Source organism: Coenobita brevimanus, chromosome 59 (genome assembly GCF_032717465.1).
Source record: "Coenobita brevimanus isolate Jiangsu-jjx chromosome 59, ASM3271746v2, whole genome shotgun sequence".
NCBI lineage: Eukaryota > Metazoa > Arthropoda > Malacostraca > Decapoda > Coenobitidae > Coenobita > Coenobita brevimanus.
The window spans coordinates 412,552-435,329 of record NC_137012.1 but is presented as its reverse complement, the minus strand read 5'-3'; the positions used below and the strand labels follow the sequence as shown (position 1 = coordinate 435,329).

The window sequence follows — 22,778 nt, the reverse complement described above, 5'->3', positions numbered from 1 at the left end:
GTCAACACAGTGTGCGCTGAGCCAGCACTGGTGCCCGTGGTGCTGGCCTTCTGCGGCACAAACATCTGTCATCTAAGACCATGTGGTGAATGGCCTCCACTTGATCGTCCATGGTCAGTGATTTGGGGCGTCCCGACCGTGGGTCATCATGTGTGCTCTCCCTGTCCCGCTGGAAATCAGCAGCAGCCACTTCTTTATGATGGAATAGCGAGGAGAGTCCCACCACGTGTGCTGACCAGGTCTTCACGGATTTCCTTATGGGACATACTTTTTTTTTTTTTTTTTTTTAGATACTTGATCACAGCACGGGCTTCTTTCTTGTCCATTTTTATGGGTTTTACTGTAACCTACCAAATTTCAAATGGCCTCACCTGCAAACAGGCGGTGGCTCAATCGGTAGAGAGGTGGCCTGCGGTCCTACTGGACCCAGGTTCAAATCCCCACTGGGGTAGGGAACAGTTTAAGGATTTGAATTTCATGTAAAGCAGACTTTACCGATCTACCAGAAGACCCGCCGACATGTCGTAAAAATACCCCCGCTATACCAATACACCAGTCCTGCATGAGACAGGCCAAGCATGTATTCAATACGGTGGGTGTTAGCGCGAAAGTGGTGACATGTAGAGGTGTATGATACGTAGGAGGACTACTGGGCCTTGGTAGCAGGCTGTGAAGCCTATGCCCAGAGTCGAGCACTTAAAAAAAAATAAAAATAAAAATAAAAATAAAGAAGATTTGAGCCTTTGGTTCCTTGTTCCTCGCATAAAAAAAAAAAAAAAAAAAAGTCATACCCAGAAGTTGTGCTTATGTACCTCCCTTGTTTCTGGGCGAGGCCGAGAACTTTTTGAAGGACTTATGGACTCACGTATATATATATATATATATATATATATATATATATATATATATATATATATATATATAGTGTACACTTGATGTTTAAAGGGCATCAAAACACTTATAACTTGGCCATTCCTGCATCAGTGATGACATAATTGCAGGGTGTGTCTATGGCAGCTTTGTTGGCATCTCATGGACTGGGTAACTCTCATAATTGGAATACCGAGTAGCGACTGTCTGAAATTCGATTAACCTTTGTTATGAGGTATGACTGAGTCTCCTTGGTTACTAGTCAAATTTATTCTCCAAACTAACTATACCTGGGCATCAACTGAGCTGAAACGGGGCTAATGATCGTTGCCAAGTGAACACAAACGGACTATATGGTTTGTGTTGGGTTCTGTAGCTATAGACCGGCAGTCGTATTTTAACTGGATCTGTAGAGTTCGTAAGAGCTTTCTCTTAGCGATTTATTTTGCATATGACACGCTTATGTTTACTTGAGTGTTGCTTATATATTGGCAGTATCAACACAGCTTGCCTCAGAAAGTAACAAAGGGATATAAATGAATCTATCTATCATGGCCAGGCGCCTTAATTCCCTAAAGGTTGGCTGTAGTCGAATCACCTCCATGTCACCTTGTCCTCGGCCATCAGAGGGTCTTCTTTCCAATCCACACTCCCCTCTCCCAAATACTCCTCCTCCCATTCCTCTCTCTCTCTCTCTCTCTCTCTCTCTCTCTCTCTCTCTCTCTCTCTCTCTCTCTCTCTCTCTCTCTCTCTCTCTCTCTCTCTCATCCTGTCTCCCCCTTCCCCATCTTTCTTCCACCTCACTTACATACTCTCTCTGTTACAGCCATCCTCTCATTCTCCATTCTTTCCACATGGCCAAACATCTCAGTATTTCCACTAATGTTTTTGTCACATCCACATCAACACCACAACGCTCCTTTACCTCCTCCTTTAGTCTGTCTCTCCATGTAACTCCAGTCTTTTCTCAGGTAACTCCTATTCATTGCTCTCATGACTTGTACAGACCTTACAGCAAAGTGTAATATGCAAAGGTGTAGTAGTAGTAGTAGTAGTAGTAGTAGTAGTAGTAGTAGTAGCAGTAGTAGTAATAGTTGTAGTAGTAGTAGTAGTAGTAGTAGTTACAACTTTAGGGTCATTTAAATGTGAACCCAGTGAACTACAGGCTAAAGCTACCCTTGCACAGCCCACCATCCTCCTGTTGGGGGGTAAGGAGGGGATTGAGGGACGTTTGTATAGCCGGGCCTCTCCATCGTACAGTAATATTGATGCCACCACCTGAAGGCCCCCCACACCAATATACTAAGGTGTACTTGCATAAATTCATCGCAGAAGAGCGGGTGTTACGAGGCTCAGTGCCAGCTACAATACGGTGCATTATCTCGTGTGCGTGTAGATTTATAGATACGCAAATAATATAATGAAAGACAGTGTAATATGAATAACAAACAGCCAAGGAATGACAACCAGGACGCGCACTCCAGTCATAGCGTTCCTTAGTATTTCAAAACATCTTAGTATTTCAGAGCAACTTAGTATTTCAGAACAACTTAGTATTTCAGAACAACTTAGTATTTTAAAACAACTTAGTATTTCAGAACAACTTAGTATTTCAGAACAACTTAGTATTTCAAAACAACTTAGTATTTCAAAACAACTTAGTATTTCAAAACAACTTAGTATTCCAGGACAACTTAATTAGTATTTCAGAACAACTTCAGTCAGCACAGGGAAGGCGTCTGAAGCGGCTACTGAAGGCTGTATTATCAACACAACCTGTCTATAAATTTCCTTGTACGTGGCAAATAATCACATAAGAATAACATGGAAAATAGGTCATGAGTGAGGTACTTCTCTACTCTAAGCTTGTTTCCAGCGCACTAAAATTCGGCCCAAAAATCCATCCAGAGCCGTTTAGACCCAATTAGAGTGAGTCTGGGAGAGTGTGTAAGAAACGGAATCTAAAGGTGAATTTGGGGAAGAGTAAAGTTATGGTCTTCGAGAGAAGTGAAGTCAGTGAATGTACAGTGAGGTTGGATGAGGAGGATGAAATGCACGCTCCCCCTGCCAGACCCTCCACCCCACTACGGAGCTGCAGCCTCACCCCTGCCCAAGAGGACACCACAGTGGGCCAGGTGAGCGCGACGCCGGCCCAGAGCGAGACGGGCTCAGGTGCGCCCCGAGCTTGTGTCCCTCTTCCCTTCAACCTGCCCAACCACGACGTCACAAGAATGCGAGACTACTTTTCTGCCGGAGCAGCCCTCGTCAGGATCGGGATGGGACTGCTCCGGATTCAGTCCCAGGCAGCACCGCAGTAACGGCCACTGTACGTCCCTCAGTTGTTTCCCCCTGCAGCACCGCGACGACGGCCACTGTATGCATCGGGGAAGGAATGGCCACTGTGCGTTCTTCTGCTGCAGCCACATCTGGAGCCCGCCTCGGTGTGCCGGCCACTGTATGCACACCGACAGACAAAGGTAGGAGAAGTGGAACTGCGACAATGGCCACTGTATGCGTCAGGGAGGGAACGGCCACTGTACATCCCTCAGCTACTTCCCATCAGGCAGGCAGACCCTCGGCGATTGCCACTGTACGCGCCGGGGAGGGAAAGGCCACTGTATGTCCCTCATCTGCCTCTTCCTCCTTCAGGAGCAGCACCGCGGCGACGGCCACTGTATGCGCCGGGGAAGGAAAGGCCACTGTACGTCCTTCTGCTGCTGTCCCAAGGGCCCGTGGAAACGTAACGAAGGCCACTGTACGCGTCGGGGAAGGGATGGCCACTGTACGCCCTTTGTCCACAGTCCTGAGTGTTCTCCCAGAGGAGAACTTGCGTGGCCCACTCTCCACCCTGCAGCTGCATGGGACGCCCCTCTGTCTCTCCCTCTTGGTGTGGTTCCCCGGAGGTGCTGCCATTCCAGTAGTAGTGGCGAGGCCCGGTCGCTGAAGGTGGGATCCACGCCCTTCAGCCTGCCCCTGGACGATGCTGGGTCCTGACGGAAGCCCCACGGACAAGGTGCCGCAGCCAACCCCTGATGGCGCCCCAACCTAGAGGTGACCTCAGTCCCAGGCCTCCCAGGGCCGGTCCTCGGACCCCAGGGTGGGACCGCCCTGGTCCCACTCACCGTTGGCCCTCCGCCTGGAGTAAGAAGCGGCAGGCCCAACTCCTGACGCTGTTTGGCCCCAGCCCAAAGGGCCCCTCACCAGGTCGAGGCCCTGACAGGAAAGGGCCTCCCTGCACCCCAAATCAGAAACGAGCCCGGGGCGCGACGCCCCCACGAGCTGTTCCATGCCTACTGCAGAAGGGCTCACCAGTAGGGATCCCTCCGACTCCCGGGCGCCATCTTGACTAAGGCCAGACCTCGGCAGCACAGTGACGACACAGTGAGATCCCAGTGTCGTGTTAGAGACTTATCAGTGACAGTGCCCGTGTATTCTAAAGACAGTGAGACAGGAACACCACCAGTAAAATGTTTCTAACCCAACGTACTCAGTGTGCTGTGTCAGTGCCTAAGTTCCCAGGACTAGAGCAATATACAAGTGTGTGGAGATACCTAAGTGCAACAGACCAGTATACTACGCAAAGTCTGAGGAGACATTATATGAACAGTGTCACCATACCTATATGATATTCTCTTGTACAATAACTCATGTATAATCACAGTGCCTGTGTGACGTGATGTATTATTGTTAACTAGCCTGTCACTATACCCGTTCCGCGACTAGTGTACCATTGTATTTATTTTGTAAGGAAGTTGGATTAAGGCAATATTTGTGTTAAGGTGTCTTGCCTAGTTTTTATGTCCTGTTCCTTTGTAAGTATTCTATTTCCGGTCTAGAAAGAGGACCCCGTTCAGTCGCTGGTGTTTTTAGGACAAGATGTCGGCTGAAAAATACCCAACATAACAGAGGAAATGGAAAATGTAAGTGCATTTAAGTACTTGGGTTGTGTGATGAGTAAGGAAGGAAGTTTGGAGGGTGAAGTGCTTGAAAGGGTACAAAAAGGAAGAAAGGTTCCTTGAAAGCAGTGATAAGAAGCAGCGAAGTAAGCATGGAAGTGAAAAAGTTACTACATGACAGTATTGTGATACCAACTCTAACGTATGGAAGTGAAGCTTGGACATTACTGGAAGGACAGAAGTCAAGAGTGGGAGCGGTGGAAATGAGTTTTTTGATAGGAGCATGTAGAGTCACATGGAGAGACAGACTGACAAATGAGGAAGTGAAGGAGCGTTGTGGTGTGGATGTGATAGGAGGCGTTAGGAGAAACGTATTGAGGTGGTTTGGCCATGTGAAGAGGATGGAGAGTGAGAGACTGACGAGGAGAGTGTACAGTATGTGAGTGAGGTGGAGGGGAGGAGAGGGAGGGGGAGGCCAAGAATGAGATGGAGGGATGGAGTGGAGAGGTATATACTGTATATATGAAAGAGAGGGTGTGTCAGCTGGGAGCAGGGCAGTGAAATGGCGGGGGACAGGGCGATATGGAGGCGATTTGTTTGTGGCTACCCCTTACGAGATTAAGGCGTCTGGCAATGGATAGATAAATAGATCCATTCAGACCCAGTTAGATCTATTAAGACCCAATTAGATCCATTCAGACCCAGTTGGATCCTATTAAATCCATTCACACCCAGTTACATCCATTCAGAGCCACTTAGACCCATTCAGACCCAATTAAACCCATTCAGACCCAATTAGATCCATTCAGGCCCAATTAGATCCATTCAGGCCCAGTAGATTCGTTGAGACCTGTTATGCAGCGTGTTCTCTGTCCCGACTTCTCGGGTCCAGTCACGGTGCAACTCTGGGTCCTTAATTCCTGCCCGGGTCAGCACTAGCAAGGAAGGGAAACACAAACACCACGAGTGAACAAATACACCAATATATTAATAGAGAAACAATTATACACACAATATTCTATGACCAGAGTCGAAATTACACAATGCCTTACATTTATGTTGGTCTGAATCACTGTCCACCTAGTTCAGCATCTTTGTCTCACATCTGGGTTATTTTCTCACAGTATCACAGGCATTATTTCGCCAATATAGATAATACATCAACACAGAGGTTTACATACAACACAACCCAGTATACCCACAGGGACAGCTCTTAAGGCTAGGTGCTCGCATGACATAGACGGGTCCTAGCTAATACATCATCTCCGCGTGACATGTACAGCAGTCCCTAGGTAACTTAGCCTCTATATACGCGTCACACAGATCGAGAATATACCGTAGGTCACACTGGGGGGAAGTGGGTGGGGGGGGGCGAGGGACTTACTGAGGATAGGGAGGGTTTCTCTCTGTGGGGCCGGGCCGGGGGTAGGGAGGAGAGGAAGGGGAGGATCCAATACTGAGAGATTGCTGTGTTACGTGAGTGATACGGGCTCGTCTGTCCTGTCCGAAGGGGTGGGGGGTCTCAACTCGGGGCTGGGGTTATACACTCCGCACGTGATACACAGGGGCTTGACTCGTCAACAAGGGGGGAGGGAACACTGACAGGGGTGTGTGTGTGCCACGTATGGGGATAGAGGAGAGGAACACAGTAGAACGGTTCACTGGTAGTTCACTGAAAAAGTGGGGGGGGGGTCACAACACTGGGGAGGTATATAATCCGAGACCTGTCACTCACAGTTGTGACGGAGAGGAGACCACGGCCCACGGGGGAGAGAGCCTATGCAGGGAGCTCCAGGTGGCGGCCAGGCGTGGGAGGTGGGCCGTCCGGGGAGCTGTACAGAACAGTGGGGTCCATGGAGTTGCCACTAGTCCGGGAGTAATGGGGCGGCGTCCAGGACGGCTTTCTTGCCGTGTCAGCCCTGTAGGAGGCAGGGCTCCTGGGACTGGGCCTGAAGAGGGCCAGAAGTCGGGCTGTACGTCATTGGCCCTTGGTCGTCTTTAGGGTCCAGGGGGAGGGACTGGTGGAGGCCCGGCACTAGGGTCGGCTGGGAGGAGGGTGTTGCCGAGGTAGGGCGGCCCGTACCCCGGTCTGGGGCGGCCATCAGGGGAGAACTGTGGCCGCTTGCGTCAGGGGAGGCCTTTCGGCCTTGGTGAGCACCTGGGGAGGCCTGCTGACTCCGGGGACTGTGGCCTCTGTTGCAGGGGGAGGCCGACAGGGTAGGGCTGTGGCCTCTGGTCCTGGCGGAGCCTGTCAGTGTCTGGGGTGGCCCGGGCTGCAGGGACTGGATTCCGGGCCTCGGGGGCACCTCATCTGGTCCAGACTCAGGTGGGGAGCCTGTAGAGGGAGAGACTCCAGCCTTCCAAAAAGAGAGCTGGAGTGAGTGGCACCTTGCTCTAACACCAGGGTGGTGGGGCGAGCCAGAGGTGACTCCTCTCAGCAGGCAGCCCGTCAGGCACTGTCTGTGCTCCTACATGGATCAGGGGTGCGGAAGCACTCCTGTCGTAGGGCTAAGGCCTCCTGCCCTGGAGACGTCGGGAGGAAGAGGTCAGACATACACTATTGGTTTTCGCCACAGCTCCGACGGAGGGTGCCCTCCCTTCATCAGGATGAGGTTACCTGTCCCGGGGACGTCAGGAGGAAGAGGTAGGCCGTACTCTCTCAGTTTTCGCTACAGCTCCGATGGAGCGTGTCCTCCTTCTGTGGAGGAAGATCTTGTGCCTGTAACATCGGGAGGAAGAGGTCGAACGTACTCTCTTGGCTTTCGCCACAGCTCCGACCGAGTGTGCCCTCCTTCAGTCTAGGCAGGGGAATAACAACCCTAGAGGCTCCTCTTGAGTCCTCAGTTAGGTGTGGAGCCGATCCAGAAGACTTGGTGTCCGAGGGTGTGCCTGGGAACTTGCCACTGCAAGTCCCACCCCGATTCTGACGAGCATTCCCTCTGCTGGAGAGTAGTGTGCTTTTTCTGTACACTGCCGGGTGGTCTGGCTGCGCAGAAGAGGGGCGCCGGTTCGCGGGGGAGATGCGCCGTTGTTGCCTGGACATCCGCCCAGGTAATTCAGCCCCTCCATTGTCTCCTTGTGGGGTGGGTGTCACCCCCTCAGTCCTCCTGGGGTGGTGGTGTAGGGCTCATCCCGCAGCGCTGGTATTTAAAGACCCAATTAAATCCATTCGGACCCGATAGATCCATTCAGACCAATTAGATCCATTAACCCCTTCATTCCGATGACGTGTTTTACTGGTTTATCATTGGTTTATCACTTCACTCACATACACTCTCATTCTCCATCCTTTTCAGACGGTTTGCCATGAGGAGAGGATGGAGAATGAAAAACTGATTAGAAGAGTGTTACACTCTGAGTGTAGTCGCAGCCCCCCCACCACCCCAGGAGGACACCACGGCAGGCCAGGCAAGGTAAGCCTGAACTGGAGCAAGAAGGGCGCAGGGGCGCCCCCACCTTGAGTTACTCTTCTGCAGAACCGACCCAACGGCGACCACGCAGGAAGAAGGAACGACCCTGGAAGCGGGGCAGCCTTCACCAGGTTCGGAGTGGGACTGCTCCAGAAACAGTCCCAAGCAACACCGCGGATTCGGCCATCATACGTACCGGGGAGGGAGCGGCCATCGTATGCCCCTCAGTTGTTTCCCCCTGTAACACTGCCAACACAGCCATCGTACGTGTGGGGGAAAGAGCGGCCATCGTACGCCCTTCGGTTACAGACCTATCTGGAGACGGCCTCGGTGGAGTAGCTATTGAGCGCACACCGACAGGCAAAGGAAGGAGAAGTGGAACCACGAACACGGCCATCGTACGTGTTGGGGAGGGAGCGGCCATCGTACGCCCCTCATCCACTTCCTTCTCCTCCTACAGGAGTAACACCGCCAACACGGCCATCGTACGTGTGGGGTAAGGAGCGGCCATCGTACGCCCTTCAGTTACTTCCCGTCGGGCAGGCAGAACCGCGGACACGACCATCGTATGTGCTGGGGAGGGAGCGGCCATTGTACGCCCCTCATCTGCCTCTTATTCCTTTGGGAGCAGCACCGCCAACACGGCCATCGTACGTGTGGAGGAAGGAGCGGCCATCGTACGCCCTTCAGCTGCTACCCTCAGGAGCTGTGGAACCGCCAAGGCGCCAACACGGCCATCGTACGTGTGGGGGAAGGAGCGGCCATCGTACGCCCTTCATCTACAGTTCCTAGGGTTCTCCCAGAGAGGAAGGTCCCTTGTGCGGCCGGCCCCCTACCTCTCGGCTGCGTAGGACGCCCTTCTCACTCTCCCTCCAGGTGTGGTTCCCCGGAGGTGCTGCCGTTCCTAGAGTGGTGGAGCGGTCCTGTACCGGTCCTGCAGCCAGCCCCTGGACGACCCCGGACCCTGACGGATGCCCTTCGGAAGAGGTGCCGCAGTTCCCTCCTGACGGCGCCTTGCCCTATAGGCGACCGCAGCACCCGGACCTCCAGTGCCTGTCAGCAGGCCCCTGACCAGGGCTGTCTGAGCCCCACTCCCCCACGGTCCTCCGCCAGGAGCAAGAGGCGGCGGGCCCGGCTCCTGGAATTGTTTGGCCCCAGCCCTGAGGGCCACCTACCAGGTCGAGGACCCCAGACCAGCGGGCCTCCCTGCACCCCACCGACGAGGCTCCTACACGAGGGCCTCTCACCAGGTCGAGGCCCCCAGAGTGAAGAGCCTCCCTGCACCCCCCAGACGAAGGAAGTCCGGGAGACAACACCCCTGCGGGCGATCCCCTGTCTCCTGCGGGAGGGCTCCCCTGGAGGACCCCCTCCCACGCCCGGGTGCCACCTCTACTAACCCAGGTACCGGGTCCTCGTGGCGATCTCAACGTGTCTCGCCCGTGAAGTATGAGTGCAACCCGCAGAGACGGTGACAGTGAAACAGTGCGGAAATTAATGTGAAGTAATACACTATAGTGCCGGACCTCAAGGCAGTGAATCAGGGTCAGAGAACGTATATATAAAGTGACTGAATGTAGAGAAACTAATTGAGTGACGAGTTCAGAAACTAGAATAATAGTGTCGCCGCGGCAAAGTGACAATCCCTGAGGATGTGCCGCGTGCTAGAATAGATATATGCAAATATAAGCCAACTAGACCAGTTGTTCCAAATATATACTGTGTATCTTGTCTAGAACACCAAGTGACAATTATTCACTGTTCATAATACCGATGCCATACTCTAGTGATTGTTAACTTGTAAGATATGTATGAATTCTGCCTTTGACATTCTCGTGTGTATAGTGTGTGTAAGCAAACCCGCTCTGTCTTCCTGTTCATACCATATCCAGTGTCTCTCTGTTTCTGTATTGTAAGGTGCATTGAATTAGTACAATAGATGTGTTAAGGTGTACTGCCGAGTTTTTATGCCCTGTTCCTTTGTTGGTGCTGTATGTCCGGTCTGGAAAGAGGACCCGGCTCAGTTGCGGGCGTTTTTAGGACGAGAGGTCGGACTAAAAACACCCCGCATAACAGTTTTTATTTCGTAGCAACTCTTCCACATTGGCTTATTCGACGCATTACACTTCAATATCCTCTTGTATGTTACTGATGCAGTCTATGTCGTTATTAAAACGATATCATTGGCATACAAGAAAATGTTTAGATGTAATGTGCCAAATAAATCGCTTAGGACGAGGAGCTACAAACCCTCCGATGCCACCCAAAACAAATATATACAGTGCTGCCACATTGCTGGGAAGCTTGAACACACCTAGAGGGGACGTCGCAGATATACACACAATGGATCCTCACATGCAGCTCTGGTCCTACTTTAAGGCAGCCCCTGGTGATGCCTGGGCTTAGCCTGGAGGGCCCTTGGATGTCCGTGTGGCGGCCTTTACTTCCTCTGTGGTCGTGATAGGTGGGACGAACTTCTGCAGGTCCTCAGCACATCACCCAAGGCACTGCTGCGGTACTTTGGTGGTAGGGAGACTGCACCAGGGTCATCCAGGCTCGGCGGTCTTCCTGGAATGCCTGACTGAGGTGTCCCTCTCCTATGGTCACTGGGACCCTCACTACCATAAGAATGTGGAATGGCAGAGGACTCTTCATCTGGCTCGGCATGCTGCCTGGTCTGCTTTCTGCTCTACCCTCTCATTCTCCACCTCACCACCCCAGACTTTGTAATTTATTCATACAATGGAGGGTTGCCCTACCACCCCCTTGTATCCCCTAGTGAAGGAAGGTACTCTTCTGGTAGGAGTCCAGGACAAGGCTGCCTTCTTGGCCACTTTTTGGTTCCAGTTTGGTGCTTCTGCTCCACATCAGGACTCCAATGGTTGCTTGATGTCACTTAGGCTGGCATCTCCCCCCCCTCCTTCCCTCTGCAAGCATAACCTCCTCCTTTGCCCAGGCGGAACTTCCTCCGCTCTGCAAACCTTATCAGCTAAGAAAGCATGTGGCTCATATTTTGTCCCCAACCAGTTTCCCCCATCAGGTCTCTCTCCTTGACATCTTCAATGACAGCTGGGCCTCAGGGGTCTTCCCATCCTGCTGGAAAGCCTATCACATCCTACCCTTCACCAAACCAGAGAGGGACCCTTCTTCTCCAGCTTCATTCAGGCCAATAGCTTTGTTCTCCAATGTCAGGAAAGTGCTTGAGAGGGTGTGCCACTGGCTTTCCTGGTGGGTTGAGCATGACTGCTACTTGACTGAGGTTCAGTGTGGATTCTGCCATGAGATGAGGGCATCTGATGTCCTCCTCCAGTTTGACCATCATGGCATCATATCCACCAGGCATACTGTCATCAGCAGACACTCTTGGCAGTCTTTGTGAACCTCCAGAAGGCCTTTGGATGATGTTTCATATGACAGGATCCTTTACAAGTTGTGTCATGTCTGTCATGGGCTCTGCACTTACGTGGGTACAGAGCTTTTTAAGAGGGGTACTTATTCCTCCCCCACCCTGGTCAGGTGGGGAGTACCACAAACATCTGTTCTATGTCCCCTTCTTTTTAATGTTTTAATGTCTGACCTCTCTCATCCTCCAGGCATATCCATCTTGATCAATGCCAATGATGTTTCTATCCTCTGCAATGCTGCCTCATCATGGGAGACCCAAAGTTGCCTTCAAAAAGCTGTGGATGCTTTTGCCACCTGGGCTGCATATTAAGAATTTACAGCTGATGCACACCAAAGTGCACTTATGTGCTTCAGCCATTTGAGGCTCCCTCCCCTCCATGCTGATGGTTTGGCTTGCTGTGGAGCCTCTCACAGCAGAAGTTTCTCAGTCTCCATCTGGATTGCCACCGTCCCACCTGGGTCCCCTACATTGACTATCTTTGGTCAGCATGCCTTAGGCCCCTGAACGTCATGAAATGTTGCAGGAGTTTGCTGAGGTGCTGATCAAAGTACTCTCCTCTGCCTGTATATGGCATTCATCCACACCAAGCTTTCACATGGTTCCTCCCAAGCTTTCATATGGTTCCTCCCTCTATGAATTGGTTGCGCCGACTCCTCAAGAAGCTGTATGTTGTCCAGAACACCGCACTCTGCATTGCCCTATGAGCTTTCACATGTTTGTTACTATGGATATGCTTTCCCTATTGATCCCCATCCTTGCATGCTCTCCAGTTACTTCATTCTATCTTCTTCCACTGCCCTTTCCACCTCTGAATCACACAAAACCACACAATACTTTTCTTACTGGATGCTAACCTTGCAACACCACACACTGCTTTACTATTTTTGACCAAACACCCTCTGTATGCATTCCACAAACCTTTCAGCTCCATTTCCTCACAATTCATTGAACTTCTATCTTTACCTGGTACATCTGACACTGCTTTGTTTCCCAGCTTCTCCATTTTCAATCTTCTCTCACTCTCTCTTCCATGTTCCTCTCAGTTCTACCTTCCATACCACAATCATATCATGACTGCTTCTCACTGCCCATGTACTGTCAAAATATTCCTGTAACCTTCCCTGGCCTCGGATTGAACTTGTGTTCTTTTGATCAGCAGACAAATTTTCTAACTATCTGTCCATCACCTCCCAAGAGGAAGCAAAAACCTCTTCTCCCCTCCATTCACTTGCTCTTCCCAGAGATCTACATTCTGTAAGGGTGGATAATCATATCCCCTCTATGGATACTTTTTAAATTTTTAAAACTTTTTATTAAGAGGCTGTGAAGGTAATACGAAAATCCAACTATTGTTGCGTACACATTATATGACAAAGATAAAACCCTTATTATTATCCCGTTCACTAAGATGATGCCTTTTTATTTATATTCTAGATACCTCTTGACAATTCTATTCAGCTCATGGGACACTGTTACCCATGAAGTCAGTGAAAGCTATATCTAACTCCTCCAGTCTGGAAAATGTCCCCTAAGCTGACAGACTGTCCGGTGGCACCAAGAATGGAATAGAAAAGACCATCATAATGAATGGGTTAAAGTACAAATTAAGTCTCCGTTGCTCATTTCTTCTGTTTCTTTTTCTCTGCTTCTTCTTCCTTCTCCTTTTCAATTTCTGAAACTATCTTCTCAAGACTGCTGATGTCCAGCATCTGAAACGAAAAAAAAATTGACAAAATCTAACTACAGGATAAATTAATGTATAAAGTACCTGTGGTGGGATTCTCGGACATATTTACCACTGATTCCCCATCACAACACAGATTTGGTTTTGCATGGGGAAGAGAGAGAGAGAGAGAGAGAGAGAGAGAGAGAGAGAGAGAGAGATAATAAAAGTGTTTTAGGAGAAATGATAATGAAAAGAAAGTGCAAAATCTTTCCATGTCCCTAGTTCTTCCTGCAAAAACAAACATACATTAGGACAGGGAATTGATTGTACATACATTTGAGAATCCCATCCCAGTATTACAATGCCTGGACACATGTATCATAATTTATTCTATAATATCATCCTTCACTGATCCATCAAGACTGTATGGCCTGTGGTTAGATGACTCGGTCCACACACTTAAGAGGTGAATAGCTGCCATCATGTCAGATTTGCATATTGGTGGATTTCCACTTTAATCGTTCATTGTCGTTTTCAATTATAAAGGCTCCACCATCCTTGCATGTGCTGGTCTTGGTCACCTAATGGCAGCTCTCCATGCTGCTCGATCTCTGGCAGCCTCCCTATTCAATCCCTTATCCCTGAGGTCACACTCTAATACCTCGTCTCAGGTATTTTTCAGTCTGCCTCTCGCAGCAATACCCCAAACCTTCACATTTCTCACCTTCTGCACCCAACTGTCATCTTCAAACCTCTCCACATGCCCAAGCCATCTCAATCTACCTCTCCTCATGCAACACCAATACATTCCAGTCCCATCCTACCTCTCAACTCTTCCATTGTAAACCTAGTCCCCCAGAGCTCGCATTCAAGGATACACCGCACATCCACCTAATCACTGTCATCTCTTTATGTCTGAGCCTGCAAATATCCTCTTCCTTTGCTGCCCACGTCCCACTGTCATACAGCATTACACTCCTAACACATGCCTCATACAACATCCCTTAACATGGAGGGAGATCTCTCTCAATGTCAGGAGAGGCAACAGCTCCCTGAGCTCCTTCCAGCCAGTCACTCAAGCCACAGAGCTAGCTCCAGCCCCACCTCCAGCACAACACCCCCAAACAACAAAACTCTTCCACACACTCAAGAATCTCATTAGCAAGATCAATCTTTGCATGCCTGACAATCTCTACATGCTCTCCCACACATACTGCATACATAAAAATCAGCATTATCTTGCAGTCTCCCTCTAAAACCACTACATCTCTTATGCACCCACCTATCACAAACATTGCACAAGATGGAGTTAATTCCCATGTCCTTGTGACAAACCGCACATGGCCACACTCCTGCTCTGATAGGGTAAATAAAGGCCGAAGAAATGTAGAAATATCAAGATGAGAGGTAGGACAGAAATGAAGAGGACAGAATGGAGAGAAAGATTGGAGACAAAAAGGGACACTTTAGTTGCCTCTTACGCCAAGCAGGGACACTGGCGAAGTATTCTTTCCCTGCCTCCCCTGGGGGCTGTGCCACAGGCAAGCATTTGCCCCTGCCAAGCCATCCTGTGCAGTGAACTGGTGCTTCCTCGTGGCGGACAGTGCCCTCTTGTAGGGAGGCACAAAGAAAAGTGGCTCCACATCATCCCGTTATCTGGCTATATGGTTACCACCCAGCACTATAAATGGGCCTGTCACTAAATGCAGAGCCACCTGAAGTGGAGAGTCCATCCAGCCATCCATCATGCAATCCTGCGTTGCCCCATGAGGAGCGTAGGAGCCTGGGGCTAGGCAAGTTGGTCCTGACATTTAAGATGAGAGTGACTGAAGAGTAATAAAAAGTGAAAGGAAAGATGGGAGAAACAGGAAGAGTGAAGGGCTGACACAGAAAAAGAATGAAAAAGATGAAGAAGCAAGCATCGCTACATCAAGTAAGTGGATGATGGTCACCACCACCTACCAATGACTTCAGTTAGTGATCACCATGCTCACCACACCAAGTGGTGCTGCCAATCTTTGGATGGAAGATTTTTATTAACCGATAAAACTTTTAGTTTTTAATAAAGTTCCTTTCTGTAACCATTTACTCAAACAAATACACACAGACTACCCCATAACATGAATCTGCCTGCAAAGCAACCCACGATGTGAGCCTCAGTTGCCAAATCATATTACAGATAAGCCTAGTTTATATATATATATGGGAGACGTGGAAGGTGTGTGTAAGATATTTACAGAAGAAATATGTGCAGCATGTGATGTGGTGTGTGGAAGGAAGAGAAGACGGAGGGGGGTGCAAGGAACAGCGTGGTGGACTGAAGAGGTGAAACAGGCTGTGGCACAAAAGAAGAAAGGATACAATGAATGGATGAGAAGTAGGGGCATGGAAGAAGTTGAGAGGCGGAAGAGAGAGTTATATGTGGAAAGGATGAGAGAGGTGAAAAGATTAGTAAGAGAGAGTAAGAAGAAAGTGGATGAGGAATTTGGAAGGAATTTGAGTGTAAAGTGGAGGGACTGTAAGAAAATGTTTTGGAGAGAAGTGAAAAGAGTAAGACAGGGTGGAAGTGAAGTTAGCAGGGGAATGAAAGATAAAAATGGTATATTACTAGTGGAGAAGAGAGAAAAAGTGAGCAGATGGAGAGAACACTTTAAGGAATTGTTGAACGTAGAGGATGGAAGTAATGCGAGTATAAGTGGCTGGGGAATGGCTGGGAGGAGGAGGGAGGTGAGAAGATAGGAAGAAATCAGTAGGATAGAAGTTGTGGAAGCAATGAAGAAAGTTAAATCGGGGAAAGCCCCAGGAATTGATGGAGTGTGTGGTGAAATGCTGAAGCATGGGGGAGAGATAGTAGTAGAATGGATGTGGAAGATGTGCAGATTGGCCTGGGAGGAAGGTAGAGTCCCGGAGGATTGGAAGTCAGGTATAATTATTCCCTTGTACAAAGTAAAAGGGGAAAAAGAAGTGTGTGGTAATCATAGGGGCATTTGTCTTCTTAGTATAATAGGAAAAGTGTATGGCAGGATACTTATAGACAGAGTTAGAGAAAGAACAGAGAAATTAGTTGGAGAAGAACAGGAAGGCTTTAGGAAGGGAAGAGGTTGTGTAGATCAGATATTCATTCTTAGATCTTTAGTGGAAAAGTTTCTAGAGAAGGGAAAGAAGTTGTATGCGGCTTTCATGGATTTGGAGAAAGCATATGACAGGGTGGATAGACAAGGATTGTGGAAAGTGTTAAGAATATATGGAGTAGATGGGAAGTTGCTGAATGCTGTGAAGAGTATGTACGATGGTGCGAAGGCTGCAGTGCGTGTGGATGGTGAACTAAGTGAATTTTTCTCTTTGAAAGCTGGTTTGAAACAGGGATGTGTCATGTCTCCATGGTTGTTCAATCTGAACATGGATGGGGTAATAAAAGAGGTACAAGGTAGGGTAGTGGATGTTGGAGTGGCCCTGGTGAGAGAGGATAGTGTTTGGAAACTCCCTGTACTGTTGTTTACAGATGATACTGTGTTGTTGAGTGAAGACGAAGGGGAGCTGCAAGGCTTGGTGGATGAGTTTGAGAGAGTGTGTAAGAAACGGAACCTAAAGGTGAATGTAGGGAAGAGTAAAGTGATGGTCTTTGAGAGAGGTGAAGTTAGTGAATGTACAGCGAGGTTGGATGGTGAGGAATTGGAAAATGTGAGTACGTTTAAGTATTTGGGTAGTGTGATGAGTAAGGATGGAGGTTTAGAGGGTGAAGTGCTTGAAAGGGTACAGCAGGGAAGAAAGGTTGCTGGTTCCTTGAAAGCAGTGATAAGAAACAGGGAAGTGAGCATGGAAGTGAAAAAGTTACTACATGACAGTATTGTGATACCAACTCTAACGTACGGAAGTGAAGCTTGGACATTGTTGGAAGGACACAAGTCAAGAGTGAGAGCAGTGGAAATGAGTTATTTAAGAGGAGCCTGTGGAGTCACGTGGAGAGACAGGCTGACGAATGAGGATATAAAGGAGCGTTGTGGTGTGGATGTGGATGTGATAGGATGCGTTATGAGGAACACACTGAGGTGGTTTGGCCATGTGGAGAGGATGGAGGGTGAAAGACTGACGAAGAGAGTGTATGTGAGTGAGGTGGAGGGGGGAAGAGGGAGGGGGTGGCCAAGGATGAGATGGAGGGATGGGGTGGAGAGGTATATGAGAGAGGTGGGTGTGAGTTGGGAGCAGGGCAGTGAAATGGCGGGGGACAGGGCGACTTGGAGGCGATTTGTTTGTGGCCACCGCAAACGGGATTGAGGCGTCTGGCAATGGATAGATAGATATATATATATGTATATATATATATATATATATATACAGTATATATATATATGTATATATATATATATATATATATATACAGTATATATTTATATTTATCAGGCAATTCTTTGATTTATGTTCAACTATTTTCAAATGCAAATCTATAAAACAAATCATTGCACTGGCTTCCTTGCTAGTACAAATAGGAGCATACCACTTCTTCCCTACTGTTCTCAGCACTGGCTACGACATCCAGCCCAGTGTTGTTATGGTTTGGGAAATCAAATGCACAAAGGTAAGGTGGAAAGGCCATAAATGTACAAACCATCCGAGAGCTACTGACCCTCATTGGCTGGTTATGCTTTAAGATGGCCACCTCAACATTCTTTGCCCCAGACTGCACCACTTCCAGCAGCGCCCGCACCACCAGTTTCACTGAACCCTCCTCCGTGGCCACAGCATCATCTGTGTAGTGCTTCTCAAGAAACTCACGCACTGTCTTGGCACTGCGTCCGGTTGCATTAGCCTGTTGAGAGGAATCATCATCATCATCATGGTATCTTTTTCAACCTAAAGATGGAGCAAGGTATGGTCCAGAAAGCAATATCCAGTGAAATGGACCAGACACTCGTTCATTTACCACTCAGGATCCCAGAATCATGACTTTACCTCACAAGCCTAACAACCTCCACATATATAGTACAATCCCAGATACTGTACCAGGTATCTGGTATCCAGATAACCGGGGTTATCAGACAACCAAGAAAATTCAGGGACTGGCAAATACATAAATAAAAATATGTGTGTGCCACCGTGAATGTCCGCCCCTGCACGGGATAGTCACTTGTCACGTGAGACGGGTGAAGTCTGGCAAAGTGAAGTGAAGGCATTTCCAGTCAGGGTCATTTCCTAGTTAATCCCCTTCCCGTCCCTCCTCCCCCCTCTTGCAGTCACCCTCCGTACTTCCACAAATCACCAGTCTTCTTACTGCCAACAGTTAGCAGACAAACACTCTCACTGTTGTGTTGTTGTGTCGTGATTTCTACACTCGGTGATGCTTAAAATGCAAACTAATCTTAAAATGAATTGTGTTCACCTTGAAACAAAAGCTGGACATATGCAATAGACTTTACAAATGTGAACGTCATAAGAAACTGAAGAAAGAATATAATGTAGAAAATTCCATCATTTATTACATTAAGTTCGGGGGACCCAAGTTCAAAAGACTTTTTCAAGATGAGCAAAATGAATAAATCCATTGAAAAAAGGCATACTACATTAAGTTCGGGGGACCCAAGTTCAAAAGACTTTTTCAAGATAAGCAAAATGAATAAATCCATTGAAAAAAGGCATACCCTTCATCAATGGAATATGTGTGGCAATGGTATGGTTTTTGTTTTTAGTTTCATTTCATTTTAGAAGGCTCCAACATGCTTGTATGCATCAGCCTTGGTCACCTGATGGCAGCTCTCCATGCTGCTTGATCTCTAGCAGCTTCCCTATTCGGTCCCTTAGCCCTGAGGTCATGCTCAATGACCTCGTCCCAGGTCTTTCTTGATCCACCTCCCACTACCCTACCCCTAACATTAACACTTCTCACATTCTGCACCCAATTATCATCCTCCATCCTCTCAACATGCCCAAACCATCTCAGTCTACCTCTCCTCATCACAACACCAATACACTCCAGTCCCATCCTACCCCTCAACTCTTCCATCGTAAACCTAGCCCCCCCAAGCCTCACACTCAGGGACACACTGCACATCCACCTAATCATTGTCATTTCTGTACGTTTGAGCCTGCAAATATCCTCTTCCTTTACTGCCTAGGTCTCACTACCATACAGCATTACACTAGTAACACTTGTTGCATACAAAGATCCCTTAGCATGGAGGGAGAGTCCTCTCAATGTCAGAAGAGGCAACAGCTCCCTGAACTTTTTCCAACCACTCTTTACTCTGGCCACAGAGCTAGCTCCAGCCCCACCTCCAGCACACAACATGTCTCCCAAATAAAAAAAAACTCTTCCACACATTCAAGAGACTTACCAGCAATTTCAATCCTTTCATGCCTGACAATCTACACCTGCTCTCTTTAACACAACGCACACATGAAATACGCATTATCTCGCAGTCTTCCTCTAATACCACCACATCTCTTATGCACCCACTTATCACAGACACTGCACGAGATGGAATTACACTTGACCCTCGATTTACCGGACTAAATGGGGGGTAGACCAGTCTGAGAATGGCAAAGGTCCGACCCTACATACCATTCCCTGTACTATTACCATACTTTGTCCAAATTCTTCAACACTGTCTAGCAATTATTCCGATAATCTAGAGCACTCTGGAATATAGGCTACCTATACCAACGTAACGAACATACACAGTACATAAAATAATAACACTGACACAATAACAATAATAATAACTGACACAATAGCTGTATTTTGCTGGCTACAACCCTAAGAATGGTTGTTTAGACAGTTGTTGACGAGAATGTGGAGGGTATGATAGAAGATCAGAAAGCTGAGGAAAAAAGAGGAAAATGAGCAAGGAATGTAACGCTCGTGGCCTTTGGTTCCTTCTTCCTCGATTTAAAAAACACACACACACACACACACACACACACACACACACACACACACACACACACACACACATACACGAGGTAAGCCAACCACCGATCAGCTGACCGAGATACAAACACGCAATCTTGGACAGAATCAGCAATTTTAATTAGCAAATATTTTAATCTTTAACACCATATAGGTTTGCACACCTAATTATTTGAAATTCAGTCAAAAATTTGTGCTTAATTTAATTATTAATAGAAAATCAGGATTCAGAACGAAAATTGCTTAAAGTTAGCGTGTCACCTTGACGGACTTTTGTTTTGTAATAAATATTGATTTACAATGCAGATACATTTTTTTGTACTCAAAATAAATATTTATCCAAAACAGAAGTCTGTCAAGGCGTCCTGATGATCTGAAGGGGAAATATCTGCTAACACTGGCCAACCACTAATCAGCTGATCATGATATAATCATCGAATGTGATCTCGATCTTGGACAGAATCGGCAATTTTAATTGGAAAATATTTTAATCTTTAACACCATATAGGTTTGCACACCTAATTATTTGAAATTCAGTCAAAAATTTGTGCTTAATTTAATTATTAATACAAAGTCAGGATTCAGAGTGAAAATTTCTTAAAGTTAGCAGAAGTGTTTTGCCTCTAGCCTACCAGCTCACATTGACGGACTTTTGTTTTGGATAAATATCGATTTACAATGCAGATAAATTTTTTTGTACTCAACACAAATAATTATGAAAAACAGAAGTCTGTCAAGGTGTGCTGATGATCTGAAGGGGAAATATCTGCTAACACTGGCCAACCACTAATCAGCTGACATAAACACTGACGATCTGAAGGGGAAATATCTGCTAACATTTGTGCATTTTAGCTTTGAAACCTAATTTTTAAATTAAGATATATCAAGTAAGAATTTTTAAGTAGATTTCAGAGAATTAGGTGTGTATGAGCCACTGTGGTGAAAAAAAATGAAATATTTTCCAGTGAAAAGTGCCGATTCAATATTTAGTCATACTGAGTTGGGTGAGCTAAGTCAGTAGAAATGGATCCCACTGACTCTGTCCATAAGAAAATATTTTTTTTTTTATTCCCTTGGAATATTATTGTGTCCAAGCCTTCCTTAAACTTTACTGTGTTATGCAGTAAACTATTTATAGTGGAACTTGAGAAAGGTAGGAGGCAAATGGGATATTGCCATGAGTTAGGAGCTGGTGGCATGAAGCAGGTTGGTGGCCAAGATGCGTTTCATGAATGAAAATAATTTCTTGTGTGTGTTACAAATGGCCTTTATCAAGTCAAAACCTTGCTAAAATTATACTGTGTTGTGCAGCAGACTCCTTATAGTTTTATATGAGAGAATAATGGCCAGACTTTTGTTGAGAATCCCAGACTTGTACGGGCATTTGTCTGGCATTTGATAATATTGTCCAGCCTCAGCCCGTGTTTGGGAAATCCAAAATCCAGGAAATAGGAGTCCGCCAAATCGAGGGTCGAGTGTACTTCCCACGCCCTTGTGGCAAAAGCACACATGGCCACTCTCCCTCTTCTTTGATAGTACTGCCACTAACCCTACATACCATCACTTTTGTTTTATCTGCATTTACTATTTAACCTTGTGCTCCATACCATCTCTCCACTTCCTGAATCTTTCCTCCAACTCCCTTTCATTCTCTGCAATCAACATAAAATCATTAGCATACATCTTCCATGGAAGTCCATTTCTGAAGTCACATCACTGAGCTTCAAGTACACCGATAAACAATATCGGATTCAAAACTGACCCCTGGTGCACACCTACATTCGCGGAAAACTCATCACTCAAATCTCTATTCAATCGTATCTGGGTGTGAGCACCTATATACGTGGCCGTAACCAATCTAACCAGCCACTCCTCCATCCCAAGCTTTCTCACTGCCCACTTCACCACCTTTCCAGGAACCCTGACAAAGGCCTTCTCCAAATCAACAGAAACAAAGTACAGTTCCCTTTTCTTTCCTATACATTTCTCCTGAAACTGTTGTACAATGAATATGGTATCAGTGGTTCCTCTGACTGGCATAAACCCAAACTGCATCTCAACAATTTTCACTCCTTCTCTGATCATACCTTATAGAACTCTCTCCATTACCTTCATTATCTGGTCTAAAAGTTTTATGCCTCTATAATTTCCTCTTTCCAGGGCATCACCCTTCCCTTTATACACATTTACAATTACACTCTTCAGCCAATTATCTGGAACAATACACTCATATATTTTTTCACTCATTCATACCTACTCCAGTGTTGCCTCATAAGAAGTGTAGGAACCTGTGGTTAGGCAAGTTTGTCCTGACAGTTAAGATGAGAGTGACAACCCTCACTCATCCATGAGTGGAATTAGGTGAGTAATAAACCCCAACCACCCCTTGGATATAAACATGCACCGGTTCAAACCGATTGGAGTGCCTTATTAGCCCAGTAAACCACCAGGTGCCATAAGTTGGTTATAGGGTTACCACCCAGCTTAGTAAATGGTTTCCTTGTGTACAGGAAACCATTTGGCTTGTCACTCACTGCTGACACCAATAGACAGAAGGATGAGGAAAGAATGAAGGAAAAAAAGACAGAAGAGGAAGGATGGAAAAAAGGAAGAGAGGAAAGGGCAGGAA

The 22,778-nt window shown here is 47.3% G+C and overlaps 1 protein-coding gene across 1 annotated transcript in view; it reads right to left on the bottom strand.

Moving 5' to 3' along the window:
• Nucleotides 1-12,870: 12,870 nt before the first annotated feature.
• Nucleotides 12,871-22,778, bottom strand: part of Prosalpha4 (proteasome alpha4 subunit) — a 35,698-nt gene continuing 25,790 nt past the window's right edge. Inside the window, exons 5-6 of the mRNA XM_080274766.1 lie at nt 17,870-18,052; nt 12,871-13,288 (exon numbers count right to left, since the gene is read on the bottom strand). Of these exons, the coding sequence (XP_080130892.1) occupies nt 13,199-13,288; nt 17,870-18,052 (273 nt within the window). The 3' untranslated portion in view covers nt 12,871-13,198. The remainder of the gene's footprint in view (nt 13,289-17,869; nt 18,053-22,778) is intronic.